The 11165-nt window shown below is 39.9% G+C and overlaps 1 protein-coding gene across 1 annotated transcript in view; it reads left to right on the top strand.

Moving 5' to 3' along the window:
* Positions 1-11165, top strand: part of CADPS (calcium dependent secretion activator) — a 741642-nt gene that overhangs the window by 341636 nt on the left and 388841 nt on the right. The window contains exon 6 of the mRNA XM_042780468.1: positions 3426-3547. Coding sequence (XP_042636402.1) covers positions 3426-3547 — 122 coding nt within the window. The remainder of the gene's footprint in view (positions 1-3425; positions 3548-11165) is intronic.

The raw sequence follows: 11165 nt of genomic DNA, 5'->3' as shown, positions 1-11165 counted from the left end.
TCCTACTTCCGTAGTGATACTGCCTCAGAAACCCAAGGAGGGGTCGCTATGAGTCGGGGCCGACTCGACGGCAAACAACAACAACAACAACAACAAAGTTGGTCAGGGGAAAAAAAACCAGCATATCCAAGCAGGGTGTAGCCTTGGAATCTTCATTTTAATGAGGTAACCAGGTACTTCTTATGCACTCTAAAGTTTGAAATCCACTAACAACTTACTAAAACTCAAAATTACAAGAGGAATTTTATTATGGCCCTCTATTTGGCAAGACCAGAAGAATATATTGATCAAATTTCTGTAGATTTAATTAGAATTTGTAAAGACTAAATTAATTTTCTAGAATGTCATTACAGCTTGCTTTGAATCAACTGTTGGTAATTTGTTTTTCTGGGCTCAATTCAGAACAAGATAGTCACAATACAGTGTTTTCAACATGTATTTTGCAGTTGGAAGAGGCAGTATTCAATTAAATATAGAGCACTTGGTGTGTGAAAAAATCATCAGTGTAATTTCACAGAAACTTTTTCTTTTTTTAATACTGCCACCTGAGGTATTGAAGGCTTTTTCTTAGGTGTCTTTGAATTTGATTATTGCCAATTAGAGGTGGCAATTTATTCCCTACTGCCTCTTCCCGCAGAAGGAGGAAAAAAGTGGTCTATTGATTTTCATGAAGCTTTTAAATCTGTAATTTTCTAATTCTTTATCGGTACTCAATATTATACAGTTGATTATCTGAGATATAGATGTGGGCAAACCCAACCACTCTCCTGTGAACATGATTCAAACAGGCTTTAACTTCTCAGTACAGGTACAGAATGAAATGCCCTAGGGCTCCCAAATACGTTTTAGTTGGAAGAACACCAAATTGCACATCGTACTAAAACTGCCAACAGAAGTCATTGTGTATCTATTTGTGAACATGTTTCAGGAAGTAAAAAGGTGGGGAGAGATGATTGCCATCTCATCCAGGCAGTCTAGGATTTGAACTTGCAGATTGGTGCAAGGCATACTTTCTATAATTGTAGAATTACTTGGCTGGAAGGCACACTAGAGAGCAGTTAACTTTGCAGCCAGGGAGCTGAGAGATCCACAATGCCAGGTGACATGGCCTTGGGCAAAGGTAGGGGAGTGCTCTGAGGAAATGCAGTGGGCATTCTTAGAACAGTCTATATGCCAGATGCTTTACTGATATTAACTCAGTGAATCCTCGCAAAGTCTTTTGAAGCATTTGCAAACATGGAAACAAAGCCTCAGAGAGGTTAAGAAACTTGCAAAAGATTGCACAGCTAGTGAAAATGCCATTTCAGGATTTCAACTCAGATCTTTTAAACTCCAAAACTTGTGTTCTTTTCATTCTTCCTCTCATTTCTTTCCGTTTGTATGGTTCTTCTCAGTGTAAAAATTTCCAGTTGCATGTATTATCTCATTTGATCCTCTCAAAATAACCAGAGAGAAAGAGAAAGAGGACGCATATCATCACCCCCACTTTACAGATAATAAAACTGAGGCTTAAGAGATTAGAAAGAAAAAAGTCTCAAGGTGAAGTCATTGCCCAACATTGCATAATTAATACAATGGTTCTGAAAGTATGGTTCCTAGACCAGCAGCATCAGCATCACCAGGAAAACTGTTAGAAATTCAAAGTCTTAGACCTACTGAATCAGAAACTCTGAGGCAGAGTCCAGAAATCTGTGTTATAACAAGCCCCTCAAGGAATGCTGATTCACACTAAAGTTTGAGAACCATTGGGCTATTAAGTAGCAAATTTGAGTTTTGAATCCTGGTTCAATGCTACCCATATTGCACTTCCTTGAATCAAGTCAATTAAGGAAACATGTATTTATTGCACATCCAAATACTTCTGTTTCTGTGCTGCTATTACCTCTTTCTTTAGAGTATGACTGAGTAATTTTTCATATACCTTGTTCCTTGTAGATCTCTGATATGTCATTTGTTTTGTATGTTAAAATCAGTCTCAATCAATCTTTCCTCTATCTGTCTCTCTCTCAGTAATAGGGTGTACCATTGTTGATTAGAATTGCAGGTGATTATGTGGAGTGTGGGGTACTAGTGAGAAGTGCCAGCCCTTTCCCTCAGTCTAGACCAGAAAATATGCAAGTGAAGACATGGTTTTCTTTTGATCCAACAGTGTTGCCTTACACAGAGTTGGAGTATTTTATTCTTCCTTATTTGAGTTCATTGTGAAAATTTCAAAATCAGTGTTCTAGTTACCTAGCGCTGCTTTGACAAGAATATACCACAAATGGGATGGCTTGAAGAAACAGGAGTTTATTCTCTTAGTTTGGAGGCTTTAAGTCTGAGTCCAAAGTGCCAGGCTCTAGGGCCTGGGTGAAAGCCCCTCAACCTTGGACTTCACCTCTGCCTCCTGCTCCCTGCCCACTGAAGCCAGAGGCTTTTCTTCACTCAGACAGCTGCTGGCAGCTAAGGCTGACAAGCCCAAGGTTGACAACTAAAAAGGCACAGTCCCAATGTTACCAAACCACACGGCAGGCCATTCATTCAAGTCCACTGAAAGTCCCAAGGTCGGCAGAGCATGGCAGGCTGCTAAGCAATGACATGGCTACGTGCAGGGTTCAAGCGTGCCATAAGCTAGACTTCTCCTTATATACAGGAAGCAGACCACATTCCCTAAGGCAGCTACTCAGCTGCTCACAGTGAATTCCACCATGGACCTGATTACCTTATCATGGGGAATACTACATCCAGCTGCCCAGCCACTCAACCAGGCCCAGCCAAGTTGACACACAAAGTTAATTACCATAATCAGATTTCTGATTTAATTCTGATTTAGACTTACATCTTCTCATAGAAAAATTAGAGTATCTGGCAACTCTGGCCTCAGAGAAGATAACACAGCAATGAGTTACAACTGAGTAGTAACCACTTCTTTATATGGAGCATGTGCTCTCTAGTTTGCCACAGTCCCCACTATTCCCTATTGCATCTCTAACACTAATGCTGATTACTATATGCCCTTTATCTTGGCACTTGCACTGTCCCTTAGCTTATTATAAAGGGAAAAGTAAGTTTATTCTTGGACCATGTTTCTGCTAAATGCTAAATCAAAAGCTAGACTATTTTAAAAGAAAAGTAGAAGAAATGAAAAGTGATCCTATATGTTTAGTATAGGAAAGAATAGCCCATTTCACTTTCCCTGTCTGGCCCATGTGACCATCTGAACTAGAGAGCTTTGTCTTTTCTTCTGGGAGGCAATAGGCTACACTATGAGAACTTGCATCTTCATGCAAGACTGGCCCCAGTATGACTGGTAGAAACCCCATAGAACCCAGTAGATACCTGTCGGCTACTTTGTAACTTCTTCACATCTGTGTATTTTCCTCTGGTTGATGCTGTGCATGGGCTTTAGCAATAACCTTCACTACTGTGTGTGATTTTGTTTCCAGGTGGTGATCATGGAAGTCCAAGGCCTCAAATCCTTAGCTCCAAATCGCATTGTGTATTGCACAATGGAAGTGGAAGGAGGAGAGAAACTACAGACTGACCAGGCCGAGGCTTCTAAACCAACGTAAGTTTAATGTTTCTACACAGTTCATCTTCCAGAAGGTTGTTCTCACTGATTTCATTTTGGCCAACTTCAAAGGAATCTGGTTTCCTTAGAAGGTTCTAGAAGACAGACACTTTGTACATTTTTCAAACAGAATGACTTCACTGCACTTTTTATTTGGCAGTCGTAACAAAGATTCTAGTTCCTTCAAAGCAGAAAACCAAAGGAAATGAAAGAAACAGTCTTCTTTCTGGAGGCTTTAGGTATTCACCTTAGAGAGCTTAGTTACAACTGGCATCATAACTGTAATGTACAGAGAGTTTAATATATAGGTTTTTATTGTGTTTTCTACATAATATTTGGTTTTCAACAATATTTGATATTAATATTTGTGTTCAACAACTTTGTTTCAAGATATTTATGTGCAACTGTTATGAATACATCAACAAAGCAGTATATGCACAACATATTAATTCATTGAGCCAATACATATTTGTCACATGCTCACAGTGTGTGTGCGCAAGGTACTGTGGCAGAGTGGAAAGGAAAATGGTCATTGTTATAGTCCTACAGAGCTTACAGTTTAGTGGGACAATAGATCGTTAAATCACCACACAAATATATCATTACACATAGTTCAAAATGCAGAGAAGGAAAAGGTGCTTTGAGAACAGATTCCAGAGGGACTTGAACCAGTTTATGGGGTCAGAATCAGAGTAGTCCTTCCTGAGAGCAAGCGTGGCATTTGATGTGATATCATAAAAGTTGAATAAAGGGCATGGAGGTTAAGAGAGCAGAGCTTTCTAGTCAGAGTGAACGGCTTCTGCAAAGGCCTGCGGTAAACAAATGCAAGGAGGAATTGACAGCAGGCCAGTGGAGCTGGAGTACAGAGAACAAGGGAAATGTGGTGCCATATGCTGCCAGAGAGGTAGCTAGGGGCCAGACCCTATAGATCTTTGTTAGGCCATGGAGAGGAAGGCATGGGGAAACATGGTTAGATATGTGTTTTGAAAAGATCACTCTACTTGCAGTAGAGGGAACCAGCATTAATGCAGGAACCCAGGCAGTTGTCTATTGCAAGAGAGGTGATGGTGGTTCATTCATCTGGGTCAATAGACTCTCAGGCTGCAAAAATTCTTGAAAGATCACTTGCTCCCTCCCCTTCCAACCCACAGCCTCACTCCCCTCCTTTTTTTATCTAGTGAAGCCAGCCTAGACTAATGAGCATCTTTTTGTTGTTGTTGTTAATTCATAAGAGAGTCATAAAACGGGTAAGCCCTAGCCGCAACTCACTGCCTCTCCTCCCCAGAGCATTATGAACTGTTTGGCAGAATGTGAATAACTTACTAGGACGTTCAAAAAGAATAGTTCAAAGAAAGCTCTGAGTGTTTCCTGGACTAGAGAAAAATCTGAGGACATTGTATGCCTTCAAGTGGTTCTTTACATGAATAGGCAAAGACCTTTGATGCACAGAAGCAGGGTGAAATTAATGAGTTCATGCAAGAAGTAATGGAAACCAATGCAACTTGTCACACACCATCCCCCCCTTTCTTTTTTAAAACTGTTTTTTTTTTTTTTAACCTAAAACTGGCAATGAATAGTTTCTTTTTTACTGCCATTGATAAAATCTCATTTTTTCCCCCCAAGGATCACTAGGGCCTGATCATTAACAATACTATTATGTTAAATCACACTATTTGTATGTCCTTTTCTAAGGTGTGTGATCTACAGGGAAGAAGAACCTATTTAGTGTTTCAACCTACTATTTAAGATTTTGGATGTAATATTGTATCATAAAAATAGAGGAAGGAAGAAGAAATCTCTGATTATTTGAACAGGCTGTTGTTTCACGTGGGCTGTTTTAACTCAAAACACAATTCCTTTTAAAATTTATATATATATTTTTATTTGGGTGAGAGTTTACAGAGCAAATTCACTTTCCATACAGCAGCTCACATACACTTTGACTCATGACATTGACTGTAATCTCCCACAATGCAATAGCTCTCTTCCCACTTCCTCCCCATAGCTACCTCTTCCCTGTGTCCTTCCTTTCTATGCATTCCTGCCCCCTAAGCTGTCTGCCTGTACATACACAGCCTTTCTAGTCTCCCATGATTGATCTCTCCAAGGTGTGTATGTAAATGTTCAGCTCATATATCTGTCTTTTGTTGAGCTGGAAGCTACAGGAGTGGGTTCAATTCCAGATCTGAAGGGCAGTTAGGGGCCATGGTCTCAAGGGTTCCATCAGGTTCAATCAGACCAGCGAACCTCGTCCCCCCTCCCCGCCTTTTTTTTTAATGATTTTGAGTTTTGTTTCACATTATTCTCCCACTCTATCCAGGATCTCCTACATAGATTCCAGTCCAAGTGGTTGACAGTAGTAGCTGGGCACCATCTAGTTCTTCTGGTCTCATAGTCATATAGGCTGAAGGTTGCATGGTGTACCAGTCCCTTGGACTAATTGTTTCCAAGCATCTTTGGTTTTCTTCATTCTCCTTTGCTCTGGATGAGGACAGACCCATCGTTTTATTGAGATGACCACTTGCAAGCTTTTAAGATCCCAGGTGCTACTCGCCAAAGTAGGTTGTGGAACAATATTTTTGTGTAGTATATTATGGAAATTGAGATTGGTGTCCCCTGTGACCATGGTCCTGAGCCCACAGAGCCAACTACTTTCTCCCTCTTGGTAGCTGGTTGTGGCCAAGAAGTGACTACAAACTTGTTCTTGTCAGTTCTACTATATACCTGGAAATTCTTACAGAATATACAAATACACTTGTAGAAACATTGTCTGGCAACCCTATACATGGTCATGGGCACACTGCCCCCTGCATAGACACACCTAATTGTTCAGCCTGTCTACCCATCTATCCATAGATCGATGTTTGCCATCACTGACAGTGCAGTACTATACGTGCAAAAAAGTTCATCTTTGTTGTCTATACCTCACATGCACCTCTCTCTATGTCTTCCTCTTCTTCAGTGCCATTGTGTTGATCACTCACATTTGGTACATTGCCCTTTCCTTTGCCCAAATCAATATTTGTCTCTACCTATTTAGCAGTGTTCCCTGCCCTCCCCTCCCATCCGTGGTAACCAGCAAAAAAAATCTCCTTCCATATATAAACCTTTCCTTGACTTTTTACAATAATGGAATAATACAATATTTGTCCTGTGATTGACTTATTTCACTCAGCACAATGTCCTCCAAGTTCATCCATGTTATGCAGTGTTTTGCCAATTCTTCATTATTCTTTAGGGTTGCATAGTATTCCATTGTGTGTATGTACCATAGTTTGCTTATCCATTCTTCTGTTGATGGACACCTAGGTTGTTTCTATCTTTTTGCTTTTTGCTATTGTAAATAGTGCTGTGATGAACATGGGTGCATATGTCTGTTCTTGCCCTGACTCTCACTTCTCTAGGATATATACCTGGTAATGGAATTGCTGGATCAAATGGTATTTCTAATTCTAGCTTTTTAAGGAATCATCATACTGCTTTCCATAGTGGTTGTATCATTTGACAGTCCTACCAGCAGTGTATGACAGTCCCAGTCTCTCCACATCCTGGCCAGCATTTGTTATTTTCTGTCTTATTGAACTTTGCTACTAGTACTAGGGCAAGATGATATCTCATTGTTGTTTTTTGATTTGCATCTCTGTAATGGGTAATGATCGTGAACATTTCTTCACATGTGTGTTTGTTGGCCGCCTGAATATCCTCTTTGGTGAAGTGTCTATTCATGTCTTCTGCCCATTTTTTTACTGGATTATTTGTCTTTTTGTTGTCAAGATGTTGGAGTTTTCTATAAATTTTAGAGATAAGTCTCTTGTCAGATATGTTTTTGCCAAATATTTTTTCCCAATCTGTAGGTTCTCTTTTTACTCTTCTGGAGAAGTTTTTGGAAGCACATAAAATTTAATGTTTAGAAGGTCCCATTCATCTAGTTTCTTTTCTGCTGTTTGTGCATTTTGGGTTGTTCCTGATAGTCTATTTATGCCATTAATTGTTGTTGTTGTTGTTATATGCCGTCGAGTCGGCCCCGACTCATAGCGACCCCTCCTTGGGTTTCGGAGGCAGTATCACTATGGAAGTAGGATTGCCCAACCTTCCTTCCAAGGAGTGGCTGGTGGGTTTGAACCGCCAGCCTTCTGGTTAGCAGTCAAGTGTGTTAGGCACTATGCTACCAGAGCTCCCATGCCATTAATAGGGCCCCTGAATTTGCCCCTAGTTTTTCCTTGAGGCATTTTATAGTTTTAGTCTTTGATCCATCTGGAGTTAGTTTTTGTATATGGTGTGAGGTACAGATCTTGTTTCATTTTTCTGCAAATGGATATCCAGTTTTGCCAGCAACATTTGTTAAATAGACATTCTCTTCCCTGTTTAATGGATTTCGGCCCTTTGTCAAAGATCAGCTGACCATAGGTGGATGGATCTATTTCCAGGTTCTCAATTCTATTCCACTGGTGTATGTGTCTGTCATTGTACCAAAACCAGGCAGTTTTGACTACTGTGGCTGTATAGTAGGTTCAAAACACAATTCATAACATTTTAAAGTTTCAGTTGGCAGGGTAAATCATGATTTGATTTTCATGTGTTTATGAATGTGTAAAACAGAGCTTCAGATTAAAAATAAATATAACATGCTGGAATCTACCTGCTTGAAATGCATATGCTTCGTATCCATATTTACTCATGTGCATCATTACATCCATACACATAAACATCTCACTCTGAAAGGTTTTTGCTTTTTTAACTAGAAGTAGACTTTTTTGATTTGTCATCACTCAGTGAGAAGGTATAAAAATGCCACAGAAAGTTTGTTTTAAATAAGAATAAGGGTTTCATGACCTGTGTCAAGTCAAATCAATTAGTAGTGACTACCTGGAGGGCTGTGCTAAGAAGGATTCAGAGGCCAAATCTGTACCGAGAAGAAAATAGTGCCATGATCAACCAGTGTTCTCCTCTATGGAAGAGGAAGGGAAATGAATGCCCTGCATCTGCCATTTCTAACAATCTGCTCACGTAAAGATTACGGACTAGAAAATCCTATGGGGTAGTTCTGCTCTATTACATGGGGTCACTAAGAGTCAAAATCAACTCAACATCATCTAACAACTTAGTATCCCAAAGGCAGGCACTTGGAGCTTGAAATCTACCAATGCACACATTTCTTTTTGTTTCTTTCTTCATTCTTTCTGTATAAATTCTCCTTATAAGCACAATTCATCTTCCTTCTAAAACCACAAGTGTTTTTTCAGTACTCACCCCTTTTCTTTGTCATAGTTCAGTTCTGGTAGTTTTCCTCTGCCTCTAGTTTTATCTGATAAGATGAATTAGCTTTTTTGTGCAGGCCTGTTTTCTTCCTACCTCCCTGGTTTTGACTTATTCAGAATCCTTTCTATCACTTCTTTCCTCTGATGCTTTTAATTCTTCTCCATTTTCTCCACCCTTCTGCTTTCAATTTCTCCCATTACTAATTTTCAGCTGTCATCTTTGCTACTTGATTTTGATTGTTCCCCCAAAAAATGTTCTCTTGGAGGTTATCTTCCATGTATCCTAATAACTACACTTCATCTTCTGACAACTTTAGCCCTTTAACCTGCCCTATTTATCTTCTGAATCTTGTCTTTGATTATTCCTACAGAAAGCCAATGCTCATTTGTTTATACATTCTAAAACAAAAATTCTATACTGGCCTGTTTTGTTTATCATTTATAAATTCTATTGTTGCTGCTACCAAGAATTCTACCCTGGTAACTGGAACACTGATATCTTGTATGTCTGTGAAGAATTTGACTTACCTTTTTTTTTTTTTTTTTCCCAACTGTAAGTCACAAATCCAGGACGACATTGCATTACCTAGTTTGTTCAAGAGTGTGTGTTCTTCTTGTTGTTAGCTGTCATTAAGTCAGCCCCCAGCTCATAAAGACCCCATGCACAACAGAAAGAAATGCTGCCCTGTCCTGCACAATCCTCATGATCAGCTGTGGATGGAATGTGATGAGTAGGGTTTTCACTGACTCATTTTCAGGTGTAGATTGCCATGCCTTTCTTCCTAGTTTCTCTAAGTCTGAAACCTTGGTCAGCATCATAGCAACATGCAAGTCTCCACTGACAGAGAGATGGTGCATAAGGTGCATTAGCTGACATTTGAACTCGAGTCTCCTGCATCTCTTGTATAGAAGTTGAGAATTTTACCACTGAATCACCACTGCCATGTAAAATACACCAAGAAAAAAAAATAAAGGATCGTGTGGTACCATGGTCAAGCAAGTCTGGGAAATGCAAAATACTATGTCCATGGACATTTTAAAGGCTTTGAAATTTTCTAATAGTAAGTAACCCTATTATCTTTCTTTTTCTGAGTTGCCCTAACTTATTTCAACTGCTGCTTACTAATGGCCATTGTAAATGTTGGTCTGTAATTACCATACCTAGTGTGGTAGCTAAATTCGTATGTCAGCTTGTCTGGGCCTGGTTGAGTGGTTGGGCAGCTGGTGGTAGTTTTTCCCCATGATGAGAATGACAATCAGCTCCATGGTGGAATCTACCACAAGCAGCTGAGTAGCTGCCTTTGAGATGTAGTCTGCTTCCTGTATATAAGGAGAAGCCTTAGGGATAGTCTCTAGCTTATGGCACACTTGGACCCTTCATGGAGCCGTGTCGTTGTTCAGCAGCCTGCCATGGTCTGCCAACCTTGAGACTTAGAATGCACTTAAATTAATGGCCTGCTGTGTGGTTTGGTAACATCAGGACTGTGCCTTTTTATTTGTCAACCTTGGGCTTGTCAGCCTCAGAGCAGCCAGCAGCTGTCTGAGTGAAGAAACACCTCTAGCTCCAGTGGGCTGGGGATTGAATAAGTATAGGGAAAGGATACAACCCTGATGCACTCCCTTCTTGATTTTAAACCATGCAGTGTCCCCTTGTTCTATTCAAACGACAGCCTTCTGGTCAATGTATAGGTTCCTCATGACAATTAAGTGTTCTGGAATTCCCATTTTTCTCAATGGTATCCATAATTTGTTATGATTCACACAATCAAATGCCTTTGCATAGTCAATAAAACACAAGTAAACCTCCTTCTGGTATTCTTTGCCTTAAGCCAAGATCCATCTGACAGCAGCTGTGATATACCTTGTTCCGCATCCTCTTCTGAATCCAGCTTGCACCTGTGGAAGTTGTCTGTCAATATACTGCTGCAACTGTTTTTGAATTATCTTCAGTAAGATCTTACTTGCATGCATTATTAATGATATTGTTCAATAATTTCCACATTCTGTGGGATCACCTTTCTTTGGAATGGATACACATTTTGATCTCTTCCAGTCAGTTGGCCAGGTAGCTGTCTTCCAAATTTCTTGGCATAACCAAGTGAGTGCCTCCAGTGGGGCATCCATTTGTTGAAACATCTCAGTGGATATTCTGTCAATTCCCAAAGCCTCATTCTTCACTAATTCATTCAGTGCAACTTCAACTTCTTCCCTCAGTACCATTGGTTCTTGATTATATGCCACATCCTGAAATGGATTAAGATCTACCAGTTCTTTTTGGTACAGTGACTCTGTGTATTCCTTCCATCTTCTTTTGATGCATCCTGCATCATTCAATATTTTGTCCATAGAATCTTTCA

Source organism: Orycteropus afer, unplaced genomic scaffold (assembly GCF_000298275.1).
Source record: "Orycteropus afer afer isolate SDZICR_OR568_19922 unplaced genomic scaffold, OryAfe1.0 scaffold00041, whole genome shotgun sequence".
In the NCBI taxonomy this organism is placed as follows: Eukaryota; Metazoa; Chordata; class Mammalia; order Tubulidentata; family Orycteropodidae; genus Orycteropus; species Orycteropus afer.
This window is presented reverse-complemented; position numbering and strand designations above follow the sequence as displayed.